This window comes from Equus asinus, chromosome 14, assembly GCF_041296235.1.
Source record: "Equus asinus isolate D_3611 breed Donkey chromosome 14, EquAss-T2T_v2, whole genome shotgun sequence".
NCBI classification, from domain to species: domain Eukaryota; kingdom Metazoa; phylum Chordata; class Mammalia; order Perissodactyla; family Equidae; genus Equus; species Equus asinus.
In genome coordinates this window covers 48062570-48079009 of record NC_091803.1, presented here as the reverse complement: position 1 = coordinate 48079009, position 16440 = coordinate 48062570, and the positions used below count along the sequence as shown (strand labels likewise).

The following is a 16440-nucleotide window of genomic DNA, read 5'->3' as shown; positions in this document are numbered from 1 at the left end:
ATTTCAGACATGGCCTCCCCTGTCTAAATGGTTCTTGTTAGAGTTTATCTTCAGCAGCTCTTTCACCAGTCTGTGGATGTGGACTGTGCGTCTGTTATGACTCCCACATTCTGGACGGACAGCTTTACTCAGTGCACGAGTATAGGTCAAGCGTGGCTGCGTCTGTTCCTGGAAGGCTTGGGCAGTGCCAGACCTCCAGGACCGGGGCCCACGGTTGGCTGCTGCTGCCTGTGAGCAGCAAAGCCCTGCTGGCCAGCTCTCCCCACGGGCCTTCCTCCACCCCAGTGCGCACTGGCCAACCGCCTGAGCTGGAGCGTCTGACAATTCTCAGAGTCGCCCTGGCTGCAGGGTGACCTCAGAAGGCAGAGAAGCTCAGAACACCAGCTCTGTGCATTATTGCAAAATAAATTTATTTGAAGATAAACTGTCTTATAAAAGGTCAGAGGCAATTTGCGATCCCAGATTCAGCTTGTTTCGTAAAAAGATTCAACTTCAAGTAGCACAATTTCTTGTCTGCTTTTAATCCTGAACATTCTTGAATCATGAAACAGCCAACTGTTTACACAACACACTCAACATCTGACTCCAGCAGCAGTGGACCCACAGCTTCCAGCTCGAGGGCCGCAGTGCCATTGCCCTCAGGCTCAGGAGGTCCCAGATCAGGCCGCTGTGGCCACTGGCTCTGACAGCATGGACAGGTCCTGGCATGCCGGCCCTTCCCTCCCCTGGCAGCTTCCAAAAGCATGAGAGTACAAACCAACACTGGCCCGCTGCCGAGGCAGGGGCCTCTGCCCAGTTCCCAGGAAGAAACCAAATGGACTCCTGCATGACGGTGTGCTGATGGGGCAGGGGGGCCTTCCCAGCGACCCCTGGCAGGCTAGCAGGCCGAGGGGCCTGAGCAGGCGGCCTCACCGGGGCCCTACCTGGCTGCCTGGCAGCCCAGGAGGAGGAGGAAGGAGAAAGGAGGCTCATGGGTATGGCAGCTTCTGCCTACACTGGCGGGAGCTACGTGAGGATCCTGGTAATGGCTTGCAGGGAGGGGAAGTCGTCGTCCCGGGCAGCATGCAGCGCCTGGTGGCTGCTGACGTCGCCATGCGCAAGCACCTGCTGGCAGGCGGGGCACACACAGCAGTCTAGGCCCATCTGCCGGGTGCTGGTCTGCCACGCACTCTTCTTGTTCTTCTTGGCCTTGGTGCCAGGAGGCCTCTCGCGGCCGCAGAAGTCTGTGTGCGCGGACAGCAGCTCCTGCTGCTTGGTCGTGTCGGGCAGGAGCACCAGCAGCTCGTTGAAAATCTTCTGGAAGTTCTCCCCGAGCAGGTCCCGGCAGCTCTTGTAATACTGGGCTGCGGAGATCATGCCCTGCCACCCAGAGCCAGACCTGGTCACACCCGGCCCAGGCCTGGGCCCCAGGTCGCCAGGCTGGCCCCCCGAACTCTCGCCCCGCCTGACCTGTCTGAACTCCCCCGAGTGGCTCTTGAACTTGCTGAAGCGGGCCTCATCGCTCTGCAGGAAGTCCTTGATGGACTGGATGAGCTGCAGATTCCTCTCCCGGAAGTTCTCAGGGACCAAGTAGGCCCTTGGCACAGGGGTCAGCCTGGGTTCAGGGGACGGGAAATGGGGAGGAGGTGGCGGCTTCAGCCTTTGGGGTGCACTCCCTCCCGGTTCCCAGGGGCGCAAGGCCAGGAGGCCCACCCACACTTACACTTTTGTGGTGGTGGTAGTGGTGGGGATGCAGGCCGAGTGGGGGCTGGGCAAGAGGCTGGAGAAGCCAGGGGGTGGCTTGCTGATGGCAGGTACCAAACCTGGTGGAGGTGGGGGTGGAGTGCCCTTCAGGAGCACCACAGTGTTGAAGCCTGTGGGGGTGGCACAGCAAGACCCAGAATGTGGCCCTCGTTGGCTGAGCACAGCCAGGCCTCAGTCCCCCACTTCCCACAGGTTGCCCAGCTCAGCCAGGTCAGGCTTCGTCCCTAGGCCACACCTCCCCTGCACAGCAGATCCAGGGCCTAGGGATGCCAAGAGCCAGCACACTGGCTGCACTCCCTCACAGCAAATCCTGGCCTAAATTAACTCATGTGCCCCCATCTTGAGGGGCACTAGGACTGCCTTGTTTTATAGGGAGCAAAGGGACACAAAGAGGTTAAGTGGCAGACCATGGTCACACCGTTCACACATCGTGGCACCTGCATCCAAACTTGGACACTAGGCTTTCGAGGCAGCTAGAAACCACCACAGAGGCTCACCTCTCCCCATGTGCAGGCCTGTGACTGCCCTGCACCCCACAACCTCAGGCTGTGTTCCTCTCGGGCCCAGAAGCTCTAGCCCAACTCTGCGACCCTGGCCCCTTCCAGATGCCCAAAGCAGGCCCAAGCCAGGTGTACGTACCTGGGGGAGGGGGCATCCTGGGCGGGCAGGGGCCGCCAAGTGCTGGGAAGTCTTCCTGGGGTGTGGGGCAGGGGAGGGGCCCCAGGGGCCGCGGGAGCCCAGGGGGTTCCTTGGGGATGTTCCGAGCCGGTGCCGGCCCCTCTGTGTGTCCATTGACGATGACAGCAACTGGCCCCTCAGCTCTACCCGTGGGGGCCTGCTCACCTCCAGGGGGCCCGTCTTTGTCAGGGGGCAGTGGTGGGGGTGGTGTGGCACCCGGCTTCTCGGAGCCCACCTTCTTCTTCTTGCCGACCTTGGTGACGGTCTGGGTGGAGGCCAGTGCCAGCAGGGAGGAGACGGCGACCGTGGTGGGCACGCTGCGCAGCTCCTGGGTGGTGCGGCCGGCATAGCCGTCCTCCTCCCCATCCTCCTCCTCCTCTACGGGAGGTGGCCCGCCCTTCTTGCCACCCTTGCCCCCCTTCCCAGCTTTTCTGGGGGGCTGGCTGCCCCCGCTGGCAGCCTGGGCCCCTAGGGTGGGATGTGCCACCTTCTTGCTACTGCTGCTGTTCCAAGCAGAGATGAGGCTGGTGGGGGCAGTGCTGGGCTTGGAGGCAGAGGACACCAAGGCAGGGAAGTCGTCCTCCTGGAAGGTGCTCCTGCCCCTGGTGGGAACAGGGTACACCAGTGCCAGCCCCACAGGGCCCAGGGCTGCCGCCGCAGAGCAAGAAGAGGAAGTGGAGGCACAGAGACTGGGGAAGTCTTCGTCCTTGAGCTCTGAAGTCGGGGGTGGGAGGGTGCTGAGCCCGGGGACAGGAGAAGAGTCAGTGACCTTGGCCTGCCCCACACCCACCCCCCAGGATCCCTGCACCCTCACCCCAGCTCGTGCATGTGTACCTCGGAAGTGTGGCCCCTGAGGCCAGGCTGTTTGCTGGGAAGGCCTCTTGGCTTACAGGACCATTTGCTGTGGCTTCCTTGGGAACTACAAGATGCCAAAAGACCCTCTGTCAGGGCCGACCAGGGTGGGAACAGACCCTTTGGGGTGACCAGGCAGAGTATGGATTCTTGTTGACCTCAAGGGTGGGGCCCGGCCAGTCCCAGGCACCTTGCTCGTCAGGAACCTCTCTCTCACCTCCCAGGTGCTTCGAGGCCTGGGCAGAACTGCCTGCAGGCAGGGTCTGCTCACCCGGGCCTTCGCCTTGAGTCCGGGGTGGGCGCCGGGGGCCACGGGGCTCCTCGGTCCCTCGTGCCCCTGCCTCCTCCTTCTTGAGCCTGCCACCCTCTTCTCGGTCCTCGCTCCTACGTGCCTCCTGCTGCTGCTGCTGCTGTGCAGCCACTGAGGCCCGGATGGCAGCCGCCACTTCTCGGTCCTCTTCTTCCCTGGGATGGGGAGGACTTCAGGCTGGGCAAGGCTCAGGACTACAGTGGTGTGCAAGGCAAGGGGCCTGGGAGGGGCCTTGCCCCTGGGAAGCCTGGACACCAGGAGGCTGCCAGGAGCCAGGCCTGCGGCCAGCAGAGGGCGCTGTGGAGGCAGCAGGACACAACGGCCTGCCAGCCTCGGGCTGTGGCTCCCTGGGCAGCACCTGGGCCCAGGGTTCTGAGAGAGCATCTGGGGTCCACCCCCAACCTGAGTGTGTGCCTGCCACACCGGTGCTTCAGGACACAACTGCTCTGAACCCCCAAGTGACACACACCCCTCTCACTCGCCCCAACCCGCAGGGTCCTGGCGTCTCTGGTGGAAATTAGAAGGAAGAGGAAACTCCTGCTCGCTGGGGACACTGAACAGACCCTGCTGCCATGCCCAGGACACCAGATGCCAGAAGGCCAAAGTCCCCTGACCCCTGTGACTGTTCCCCGCCAGCTGCCGGCCACTGCCACCGCATCAGGCGGTGCCAGGAGAATGTCAGTGGCATGCAAATCCTCCCACCTCTTGTACCTCCAGCTTCCTCGGCGGCTCTGCTGGGCTCCGCGACCGCTAGCCCGGCCCACGCGGCCCTGGCGGTTGTACCTGTCCACCTCCTCGTAGTCCTCGCCACCGACGACCCCTGTGGCCAGCACACAGCCTGTTATGGGCCCGGGCCATCCCGAGGCCAGTGCTCTGGCATCAAGAGCAGCGGTTCCCCAGCCCCCCGCAGCATGTGAGCTGGGGGACAGGCTCAGATACCTCATGGCCTCCACAGCCTGGGCACCAGTCAGAGCATGAAGTGGGCTGGGAGAGGGGCCTGGGCTGGCAGGCCCACACAGAGCAGGCACTCAGTAATGCTCCTGACCCCTGAGGGCCCCAGAACAGCAGATTCAAGACACCACAGAGCTGGCTGGAGCAGAGAGCTCCCTGTAGTCATAGTGTGCTCAAGCGCTCGAGGCTTGTCCCATGGGCGAAGAGACGAGGGTCAGCAGGTGTGTCCCTTCTCCCCGCTGACACAACAGGGGGCAGATCAGGACCTAGGTCTGAGGCCTCCAGAGCAGGGCACTGGGCTGGAGGCCTTGCTCACCCTCGTTCCGGCGAGAGTGCCGTGGCGTGTAGCTGAACTGCAGGTCAATCTGGCGGTTCTGGCGGGCCTCGGCTCGGCTCCGGCTGTGGCAGGCTGTTCTGTGCGCCTTGAGGTCGATCTCCGTGCGGAAGGCATGGGTGAACTGTTCAGTGCTGCAGCGGCCCTCCTCGCACAGGAAGTGCTTCTCCCGAAAGTGCTCGCGCAGGTAGGCGTAGTCACTGGCAGAGGCGGGGTGTCAGCAGGTGTTGTTGGCCCCACCACTCCAACCAGCAGCCTGTGCCCAGCCCACTTGGGGTGTCCTGGGGGTCCCCTGTGCCGCCCGCACCCACCTGTAGTAGTCTTGGGCCCCATCCGAGTCACAGAAATGGCAGAAGTAGTGGTCACGGCGTAGGTGCTTGAGCAGCTCGTCGTTGTCCAGGTAGCGCTCGTCGCAGAACTTACAGAGCGGGTGCCCACGGTGCGATGTGTCGTCAGGGTCCCCCTGCATGCGGTGCCGTGCCAGGTCCTTGCGCGAGTACCACTTGCGCTCATATGTGAAGATCTGCAGGGAACAGGGGGCTGGGCACATGGTGGTGGCTCCCAGGCCTCCCAGTCCTCCCCACTGCCCAAGAACAGAGAAGGATCCTGGGGTGCCCTTCTGCCCCAGAGCCCCCAGACCAGGAGCCCCTCCCTGCCGAGGCAGTGTGCAACCTGTCCAGGGTCAGTGACAGCAACAAACCCCTCACAGCTGTTTGACTGAGCCCCCTGCTCCCAAACCACCCCGTCTACAGGGCCTGGCCACTATCTACCACTGCCCAGGGCTCTGCTTGGGTCCCCGAGAGCCTCAGGCAGGTGCTGTGGGGGTGGGGCGCACCTTGAGGTGTTTGAGGCACAGCTTGCAGCAGAAGAGCTCATGCTGCTTCCGCATGTGCTGCTCCAGGTCCCCAAAGAGACCGAAAGGTGGCAACTCAGGGCACCGTGGGCACTCGTGCTGCAGCAGCTGCCTGGGGAGACACCAGGAGCCCCCAGGGGCATTCAGCATCACTGTCCACAGCAAGCACTGGTGCCTCCCCACGGCCCCTGGCTCCACACCCCTGCAGACATGGAAGCAGGAGCCAGGAGGACAGGCACTCCCACCCGTGTCCTCCATCACTTCAGCCACTGAGTCAGGTAGTGCTGGGCCCGGGGCCACATGATGGGGCGGGTCCATGATCCAGGAGACTAACCCTGTGTCAGGTGGACATGATGACTGAGGCCAGACATGGGACGGAGATTAACAGCCTAGGTTCTAGCCGAGCCAGGGGGCCACCCCTCACCTGGAAGATGAGGACTACCCCCATAACAGCTGTACCCCTTTATGGGGTTTTCCCACTATGGGCTAAGAGCCTGACTTGCAAGAGCTCGCATGCACCTCAGAGAGCCCCAGAAAGCAGGTGCTGTGTGCCACACTAGGAGTGCTCCCCTGAATTCCCCCCACCCCGTCTCTATCACCACCCTAGGAGCAATGCTGTGCGCATCCCCCGTTACAGGAGAGGGAACCAAGGACAGGAACGCAGCTACCTGGCCCTGATGTTTATGCCACACCAAGTGCCTCCACCCACCTGAGGATTGTGAGGAGCACAGGAGGTGATGGGGATGCGCCTGTCCCCACCACAAAGTGCCCGCAGACACAGGCTGGCTGCAGACCCTCGGAATCCCGGGCTGAGGATTCCTTTCTCACCTGTACAAGGCAAACACTTTCCCATCAGCAAAGTAGATGTCATACTTCTTCTCGTGTTGCAGCTGGTGGATGGGGATGGTGGCAAAGGCGGGAAGCTTCTTCCCGAAGACCACCTGGAACCGAAAGTAAGAGGGACTGGTGAGCAGGGCTGTGGACACCCACTGGAGGATGCCGTCAGGCTAAGGAGAAAGGGAGGTATTCAGGGTCCCTCCTGGGAGGCCTGAGGCAGGCCTCAGCAGGCAGCCCCCTCCACTGCCCTGGGCTAGCCCAGGCTGCCTCCTCTTTACTGGCATCCACCCACCTGGGGGTGCCAGGACAGAGATACAACGCCAGGCCTCACCACCAGGGGGCGGCTGGCTCCCACTCATCCACAGCCAAACCCACACCTGCTGACAGATGATGCCACCCCAGGGGCAGTGACCCCCAGGGGCAGTGACAGGGACCAAATGACCCTGCAAACCAGTGCTTCATCACATGGATGTTGAGCACAGGACAGCTTTCACAGGGAGAGAGGAGAGACGCAGTCCAAGAAGCAGCTAAGGAAATAACTAACGCTGACAGGCCAGGACGAGTCAGGTGACCATGCATCAAGGCCAGGCCACCCTCCATCCACCCATGATGTTTCCATGATGCCACAGGAGAGGGGCTCCCCCAAAGGACTCGGTCACAGCCCCTGGCCGCTCTCCGTCAGCTTCCTGCCTGTTACCCGGGCTGTGTGTGGGTGCCCGACGAGCTGGTGTGCCTCAGCAGGGGCCGTTCTCAGGGGTCTCTGCACTCTCAGGGAAGGCCTGCTGGGCCTGGCGGCCTGCTCTGCCCCTCCACAGACCCCGGCACTGTACGATGACAGACTCCTTGCCCCAGCACCCTCAGCATGGCTCCTGGGGCCCTCTTACAGGCTCAGGCCTCCCCTCTGAACCAACAAGGGCACTGCACCCTCGTCCTACAGCCCCATTCTCTCTGGCCCCACTCTCCTCCCTCAGATCAAGACCACACTGGCCCATCACCTCCTCTCTTTTCCCCTTCCCAGTCCACCAGTGTCCTCCTAGCCTGGAGCTGGTCACTTGCCTTAGCTCAGAGCCCTCACCAGCATACCCGGGGGACATTGTCACCTTGGGAAAGGTCATGTCAAGGTCATCCCTGTTATATTTAGGCTGAGCTAAGGAAGATGTCTGGGATCAGAATGGTCATGAACTCGGGAACGCGTAGGACTGGGTGGGGAGAGTGGGTGGTCATACTGTCCCCCTGCAGCAGGGTAGTTCAAACTGGCTCCCTGGGACGAGGGGGAGGGGATCTGAGGGAAGAGGAGCTGACACCCAAGTCTGCCCCCACAGGAGCCCAGGGGAGGTGTCAGGGTCCAGTCGCACCCATTCTGGGGGGCCGTGGGGATGAATAGCACCCCAACAGGCCTTTCTCCCCTTTGTTGTCACATCTGGCAAGGCTTGGCAGGATGAACGTGGCCACCTGCCACACGCTGAGCTTGAGCTCTGGTGGACACCTCATCCTAGCTGCGCTCCCATGACCTGTCTTCAAAGAGGAGTGGCAGCTCCGCCTCTACACCCCCTCCCCCAGCTTTCTCCCCAGGCCTCACCTGGCCTCTTCCCATGGAATCTGCCCTCCAAGGGCAAGCCCATGCCTAGCCCTGCCTTCCAACCACTCCCAAAGGTGCCTCTCCAGCCCAGACCCCAGTTCCTACTGCCTTCTGCCTGAGGATAACAGAGATGACCTGGGGGTGAAGGGCCATGAGCTGCTCAGGATGCTGCTGGAAGAGCACAGAGCGCAAAGTCTCTTGTGGAACTGACTGCCGGGACTCAGCATCCTAGCTCCGCTGAGGCAACACAAGGTGGCAGATTTGGGAGTCCCAGCATCTGCCTGCGAGGGAACCTCCCAGGCTGCCAAAAAGCATCTGAGTCCAACAAACTCAGCAGAGGAATGACTTTCTTTCCCAGAGGAAACCCGGTCCGGGACGCCACCATCACTACCACCTCACCCCGCTCGGGTGCCCTCCTCTCAAATGTCTCTCTGATCCACCACAGTGGGTGTCTCCTCAGGCTGCAGGCACCCTCGCCCTGGACAGAGGTAGGGTATGGGTCTCAAGAACGAGTGCCTGGCTGCTTCGGTGGGGTGTCTGACCCTCTTGAGCAGTTTGGTGGGGCAGCCCAGGCTAGGCACACCTGAGCCAGGCCAGGAGAAGGGGGACACTGGGATGGCTGAGGAAGGGCCTGGAACCACAGGAAGAGGCTTGGGAAAGAGGTTTAGGAAAGGAAAGTGGGCGTGGACATGCAGGCTCAAAGCTGGCTTTGTTTGAGAATGAGGGTGAGTGGGTTTGGAGCCAGGGCGCGGAAGTAGTGAAGTAGAGACCAGGACTGGAGCACCCCCAGGCCTGTACCAGAGGCCGGCGATGAGCAGACAATGCAGGAATGAAAGGGCAGCCTGAGTCCCTGCCCCTAGCAGAGGGTGAGGCAAGCGGCAAGACCAAGCGGCTGGACAAAGATGCGGGTGTGGCAGCTCAGTTAGGGATGGGCAGGAACCCACCAGGGGTCCAACTAGTATGGCCTGAGACCCACCCACCCCGGTGATCACCCTGATGAGAAGGATCACAGGTCTGAGGACAGAGACACAGGCCAGGCCTAGACACTGGAGGATGGACCATCCTCGGTAGCCACTGGGTGCGTCAGGCAGTAAATGACCAAGGGGGAAAGGGCGCTCCTGGGTGGGCCCCAGGATGGCCAGGCCAGTCCCTGAGGAGAGTGAGAGGGAGACCGAGGTGACAGAGCCCCTTTCGGGCCCCCCACAGAGACGAGTGTGAGTTTCTGCCTGAGGCCTCACTGCTCCCCACTCCCAGTATGCAGCGGGCACTCATGAAGAGTGAGTGTGTGAGAGGAGGGTGGTGCCAGCAAGAGTGAGCTGGATGGTGAGGGGTGGGCCTGGGGCAGGGGAAGGAATACGGGGTGGGAGCCTGGGGGTCACCCCACCTAGAGTATAGGAACCCAGATGAGGACAGAGCAGGGCCGATCTTAGAGGAGGGGGGCGAGGACCAGGGTGGTGGGGACGGGGCACTGACAACAGAAAGGCATGACCTGAGTCAGCAGGCACCACATCCTGACCTGCCTCAGCCTCGTCTCCCACTTCCTGCCCGTGAAATGGGGGGTGGGCTGCAGTAGGTGGCCTGCAGGGCCCCCCCAGCTCAGACACATCTCACTTTGTACAGCAGCCACATCAAGCCTCTTCAGCATCACTGGGGATCAGAGCAAGGTGGAGAGCAAGACGAGAATCAACTTTCAGAAGAAAGCGGCCTATGGGAAAGATGCGACGAGGTAAGAGGAGATGGGAACCTGGGGACCTGCCATCAGTCTCCACCAGCACCACATGCCCTGAGACCAGCGACTCCACTGCCCATCCGCTGGGAGCCTGCCTCGGCCTCCACCCTGAGCACCTGCCAGGGAATCTAGATTGATCTGGCTCCTGGCCTGACCAGCAGCTGCAGGGCTGTTCTGCTTGTCCCAACGCCTGCCCCTGTGGGCCAGCACAGGGAGACACTCAGTCAAGGTGTAGGAATTAACCAGCAAACGGAACTGGCCTGTTCCACACAGCATCTTAGCACGCTTTCCTCCCAATTTTCTACAAAGACTTAGTCCCATAAGGGATGGCAGAACAGAGGCAGGGTTCAGGGACTGGGTCACCGTGGGATTTTTGAGCAGGCATGGGACACAGGACATATTCAGAGGACAGTGGAGGACTCCGCAGGGGAACAGGAAACGCTAGGGTGGAGCCGCAAGTCCAAGAGTGGGAGGGCAGCAGGACGAACGGAGACGTGCATCATCTCCTCAAACTTCCCAGGACACCCTCCTACTGCCCAGCAACATGGGGCAGGCCCGAGAGGAAGGCCAGACTTGGCCATGGGCACCCGATTCCAAACCACACCCCAGCTGGAACCTGCTGACAGCTCGTGTCAACACCCCCTTGCCACAGAGCACTCGGAGGGTGTGGGACCCACACGCAGTGACAGAGGCCAGACGCTGGCCGTAGATGCCACACACAGGGGTCTGCTGGCTTCCTGAGTGAGACCTGTGGTGCCCTGGGCTGGAGGCTCTGCAGCACCTTCCTTCTTGGAAGGAAGCTACAGGTGTGCTGGGAAACCTGGCCGTTCCGGAGTTACGTCATGTCATGAAAGATGGGTCGGTCATGCCATGAAAGACTGGTCGGCAAGGCAGGCTCTGGCAAAGCTAGGAGGTGCCCTCTGAGTAAGCCGCAGGCCCAAGGTTTTTCCGGCTATTTCCGCACCCCAGATCTCTCCCGGGTCCAGGGCTACCTCTGTCCACCCCATTACAGACTGACAGCATCTCCAAGTGTCTTTTTTCCAGTAAGGTACAGAGTAGGTGCCCACGGAGTGCTCTTGGGATTACAGCATCTCCTTGGCTCCTTTAACATAAGGGTCTACTTTTAAAAAAGAAAAATGAAGAAATCTATCCCTCAACAATGCCATTTCTGCATCACTTCTAGGAAGAGGAAAGTCAGATTCTCTGGCAGATGTCGCCAGCTGAAGATTTGCATGAACAAACCAGAGGAATTCCTCAGCGTTGGAAGCAAACATCTCAAAGCACAGCAAACCAAGGGAGCTCTGGCTAGGTGCTCTTAGCAAGCAGCTGGCGTTGGGAGAGGGGAGGAAAGCTCCAGGTGCCCCCTGACCCTTCCAGGGATTCCAAGTCTGGACAGATGAGAAACAGTTCCCCCTTCACTCTGGAGCTGAGCCCCCGAGTCAGAAGTGGCAAGAAGGAGGAAAACTCAGTAGCACTTTTCTCTCCAGCCACCAAGCGCCCTGTAGAGACCTCAATGGTTCTGCCTTCCCTCTGGTGGGCAGGTCTGAGTACCTCTACCACTCCATAGATGAAAACGCCAGTCTCAGAAGGAAGTTTGCTCCAAGTCACCCAGGGGAGCCCAGAAAGGCAGCTGGGCTGGAAATGCCCAGTTTGACCCTCTGCTTCCAAGACAGATTGCCTCTAGACATGCCCCTTACCCTGTCTCATCCAACAGAGCGGAGACCTCTGAGAATTAAACTCCCAAAGACAAGCAGGTCGAGGAGTTCTGGCTCTGATCATGCCCCTTCCTGTGGCCCGGCAAGAATTCCCAGGACACAGGAGGAAAGTCCCCAGGCTCTGTCCCCACAGGGACCGATCCCTCTGCCACCCAGCTCGGCCACCTCCTGCCTGGCGCCCCCAGATGCCCCACAATCTGCCCCACGGGCGGGACCCGACCACGGGTGGCCCCGCCAGGCCTCATTTTTGGAAGCTGGCGCTGCCAGGCCCGCGGCCGGACACCAGGAAGGCAAAGTCCCTTTCCGGCCACCGGGTGCCTCGCCGCCCCGGGGCCGCCCTGCCCGGCCGCGCCCCCGCCCCGGCGCCCCGAACGCGCGGCCCGGCCGGCGCGGCGCACCTGGCGCAGCTCCTCGCGGCACACGGCGCAGTAGCGCTGCTCGCACAGCACCCGCATCTTGGTGGAGCAGCGGTAGCACACCGGGTGGTCGCAGCGGCCCAGCGCCGTAGCCTCCAGGTCCCCGCAGCACAGCACGCAGCTCCCGCCGCCCCGTTCGGGCACCGCCGCCGCAGCCTCCAGGGCCGCGCGCCGCCCCTCGGTGCCCGCCGCCGCCGCCATGGTCCGGGCTCCCGGCCCCTCCCGGCCGGCGCGGCGCGGCGCGGCCTGGCTCCCGGCAGGCCCGCCCCTTCCGGGACGACGTCACCGCCCCGCCCAGCAACGGGCCGGCCCGGCGGAAGTGCACGCGCGACTTCCGGCCCAGCGAGGCGCCGGCCAGAGCGGCGCCGCCGGCCCCGGGCGCTCTAGCCGGAGCAGGCGGCTCGGAGGTCCGGCGCAGCTGGCTCGCCAGACTCGCCAGGCGTCCAACCCCGGGCTCTCATCTCTATGGACCCTCGTCTCTGGCCAGGCCTCGCCTCCGGGCGTTCAATCCCCGGGGCTCCATCGAGTCCGCTTGCCCGCCAGATGAAACACAGGACCCCCAATTTAATTTGAATTTCAGAGGAACAAGGAATAATGTTTTAGTGTAAGTATGCCCCAAATATTGACGGGCCATACTTATACTAAGTTGTTATTCGTTGTTTATGTGAAATTCAAATTTAACTGGACGTCTTGTATTTTTATTTGCTAAATATCACAACCATGTCAGGAAACCAAAATCTCTCTCCAGCCCAGACCTCTCTCTTGTATTTGGAACACACGGGTCTAGTCACCAGGCAATGTCCATGTCGTTGTCCCCCACCCCCCCCATAAGAACTTTTTCAAATCCTTATCAGAAGAGACAATATATGGTAACATAATCTCCAAGTCAATCTCCCCTAATCCTGATAGAATAGTCAGGCAGGGAACTTGTCCTCTTCATGGCTGGCACATCCAGCTGAGCTCCGGGTCATGGCGCAGAGAAGCATCAGGGCAGGTTTGTTGAATGGATGGTAGTGACTCCTGGGGCGCCAGGTCTCTGGAGGCGTGGGGAGCCTCCTACCTACCCTTGGGGGCCAGGCACACTCAGATCTCTCTTCTGCCATCAAGGGAAGCCAGTACAAACTCGAACCCTTCTGGAAAAGAAGCACTGTGTTGTGGGGGATGAGCCTGGACTTTAGAATCAGAAGTGGGCTCAAATCAGACAGAAATGGACTTAAAACCCCTGTCCAGCCACTGGTGACCTTGGTCAGCTCACTGAGCCATTAGCTTCCTCATTTGCACAACAAGGATCATCATACCATTACACCTGGTTGACAGGCTGCATGCAGATGTCATCTCACTCTCACAAAGCCCCGCTGAAAGGACAGCCAAGGAATAAGACTATTAATCCACAAGCTCAAAGAGAATGGGAGGGGAAGAAGCAGCTGGTGAAAGATGTAAACAAATTTTGGAATGAGAGGGAGAAGACGAAGGGTGACTCATTTTACAAAGCATCCTTAAGACTTTCGGGAGAACCCCGATGAGAAGTTTCACTCAGAATCTGAGGGTGGGCTGAGGCAGGGGACTGAAAACAGGAGTGCAGGAAACCCACGCATTGAACTGAGGGGTCTGGGCCCTCCCCACCTGCCCTGATCCCTGTGTCCAATCCACCCCCAAGTCACCCTCAGCAGGAGACTGAAGGTTTTTTCCCTGGAGATTGCCCGGCTCCAGACAAAAGATCTTCCTGCCCCATTAGGGAATGAAAAGCTATCCTGCTGCCCAGCCACCCTAGAGTGAAGCCCACCGCCCAGCAAGCCGTGCCCCCACAAAAAGAGCATCTAGTCTGTGTTGCTGCATCTCACTCATAAATGCGGACAGGCAGCCCAGCATCTCCAGACCGGTGAGGAAAGCCCGCGGCGCAAAGGACAGGGACCAGAGCAAGTGGCCCCACGAGAGCAGAAGGAAACTTCAGAATGAGCCGTATTTGATATTCACAGAAATGGTATTGCTTCCATGAAATGAGAGTAAGATGCCTTGAACAATAACAACCGCAAAACAATCAGAACAAGAAAGAGCTGTTAGAAATTCAAAATATGACCAGCAAAAGTTCAATAGCAAAATGGGAGATAAAGTTGAAGAAATCTCCCAGCAAGCAGAACAAAAAGACAAAGATAGAAAATGGAGAAGATAAAAAGATAGAAGTTTGAATCCAGAAGGTACAATATCTAATTAATAGGAATTTCAGAGAGAACAGGGAAAATTTCGGAGAGAATATGATTTCCATCCACAAATTCTGTACCCAGAAAAATGTTCCATCAAGCATAAAGCCACTGGCATAAAAAGGACAAATTATTTAGCTCCCATGTCCCCATTCACGTGAAGCTATCTCCAAAATTTTAGGGAGTACAAGCTGGAAGGAAACCTGGAATCCAGGAAACAGGGGCTCCAACTCAGACGAAAGCCACAGGAAAGTGTGGGATAGATGATGCCTGTGTAGAGGCATAGAGAGTGGATGTGTGAGAAAGTGGATGTCCAGATCGGAGTAGGAGGCCACCAGCTCCCCAAGGGAAATCGCCCGAGGAGATATGGAATCGATAGTGGGTGACTGCATGTGGTTGAGAATCGGGAAAAGTTATTGCAAGGAACTTGACATATCTCTTGGAGCATTTAGGGGGAAAATAGCAAAATAAGTATACAGGCATACCTTGGAGATGCTGAGAATTCAGTTCCAGACCACCACAATAAAGCAAATACCACAATAAAGCAAGTCACACAAATGTTTTGTTTTCCCAGTGCATATAAAAGTTATGTTTGGCCAGCCCTGGTGCCTTAGTGGTTAAGTTCAGCACACTCTACTTCGGCGGCCCAGGTTCGGTTCCCAGGCATGGACCTACAACACTCTGTTAGCAGCCATGCTGTGCTCGCAGCCCACATACTAAAAAATAGGGGATGATTGGCACAGATGTTAGCTCAGGGTGAATCTTCCTCAGAAAAAAAAAAAGTTCTGTTTACACTATACTGTGGTCGATTAAGTGTACAGTAGCATTCTGTCTAAAAAAATGTGCATACTTTAATTCAAAAAATATTTTATTGCTAAAAAAATGCTACCCATCCTCTGAGGCTTCAGTGAGTCGTACTTTTTTTTTACTGGTGGAGGATCTTGTACAAAACGCAGTGTCTGCGAAGGTCAATGAAACGAGGTCTGCCTACATAGAAAAACAAGCAAAGGAAAATAGTAAGACAGCCGTCAATGAGAGAAGAAACGTAACCATAGTACACTACTTGGCTCAACAGAGAACAATACACGATCACAATGCTGTTAACACTGACTAGGGATTTAGCCAAAAATTATGACCAAGTTATATTAGGAGGTTGGAGAGATGAGAAGTGGGGTGATTGGGGTGCAAGAGAGTCAAAGCTTCATCTACATCAGTAGGAAGCCATTTGACGCTGCCTAAAACAGGTACATTAAGGAAATAGTCATTGATAACCTAAGTCAGTGGTTCTCAGTCAAGGGTGATTTTGCCCCCAAGCAGATGTTTTCGGTTGTCATAGCTGGGTGGGCATGTTCTGTGCATCTACTGGTGCATTAGTTTCCCATTGCTGCTGTAGCAAATTACCACAAACTTAATGGCTTAAAACAACATGCATTTCTTAACTTACAGTTCAGGGATTCAGAAGTTCAAAATGGGTCTCAGTGGGCTAAAAATCAAGGTTTAGCTGGGCTGCATTCCTTCTGGAGGCTCCAGGGAAGGACCCATTTCTTTGCCTTTGCCAGCTTCTAGAGGCTGCCTGCCTTCCGTGGCTCGTGGCCCCTTCCTCCATCTATAAGGTACATCACTGTTTCCAACCTCTATTTCCATTGTCACCAGTCCTTCTCTGACTCTGCCTCCCTCCTCCACACTTAAGAATATTTGTGATTACATTGGGTCCACCTGGATAATTCAGGCTGCTCTGTTTATATTAAGGTCAGCTGATTAGCATCCCTAATTTCATCAGGGGGCAATGGGAGCCCCCTGCGGAGGTGAAACCTTTTCTATCTTGGTCTGGGGAATGGGCACACAGGTGAATGCATATGTAACAGATGTAATTGTTAAGATGTGCACACTTTACTCAAAGTATGTTATACCGCCTTAAAACAGACCACCAATTTTTAGAAAAGCAGTGAAATTTATGATTTTAAGATTGGGGGTAGATACTAGGAGGAACAGCTCAAGGTGTCAGCAGCAGTTGCCTGTCAAAAGCATGACTAGGGTGTGACGGAGTGAGGAATGACAGTTTTATTTTCCCTTATTCTAGCACTTAATTTATAATTTATGTTCCCTTGATAAAAATTAACAACTAAAAAAAAAGAAAAACAGGGAGATGTGTTCATTCACTGCTTCCTTAGGACAGAGTTCCTGTTGGGAGCCAGGCTCTGTGCCTGGCACCGGGGGGGGGGGGGGGCGGGGGGGGTCCGCCATG

At 58.1% G+C, this 16440-nt stretch overlaps 1 protein-coding gene and 1 long non-coding RNA gene across 5 annotated transcripts; one reads left to right on the top strand and one right to left on the bottom strand.

Annotated features, from left to right (window-relative positions):
• Positions 1 to 389: 389 nt before the first annotated feature.
• On the bottom strand, positions 390 to 12280 carry ZNF598 (zinc finger protein 598, E3 ubiquitin ligase). 4 transcript variants are annotated; one of them, XM_044746923.2, is made up of 12 exons: positions 11980 to 12280; positions 6550 to 6662; positions 5704 to 5833; positions 5180 to 5391; positions 4851 to 5068; positions 4286 to 4403; positions 3491 to 3738; positions 3256 to 3340; positions 2383 to 3158; positions 1703 to 1853; positions 1450 to 1594; positions 390 to 1359 (listed from the first exon to the last, which is right to left on the bottom strand). In XM_044746923.2, exons 1-12 carry the CDS (start codon positions 12196 to 12198, stop codon positions 1006 to 1008), a joined length of 2769 nt encoding a protein of 922 aa, XP_044602858.1. In that variant the 5' UTR covers positions 12199 to 12280; the 3' UTR covers positions 390 to 1005. The 4 variants fall into 4 exon arrangements, with proteins under 4 accessions (XP_044602858.1, XP_044602860.1, XP_044602859.1 ...); XM_044746925.2 differs by having other exon boundaries at positions 3545 to 3738; XM_044746924.2 differs by having other exon boundaries at positions 4295 to 4403.
• Positions 6660 to 11608, top strand: LOC123276811 (uncharacterized). The gene is made up of 3 exons (XR_006513361.2): positions 6660 to 8625; positions 9758 to 9863; positions 11050 to 11608. It is a non-coding gene; the product is annotated as an uncharacterized lncRNA (long non-coding RNA).
• Positions 12281 to 16440: the final 4160 nt, after the last annotated feature.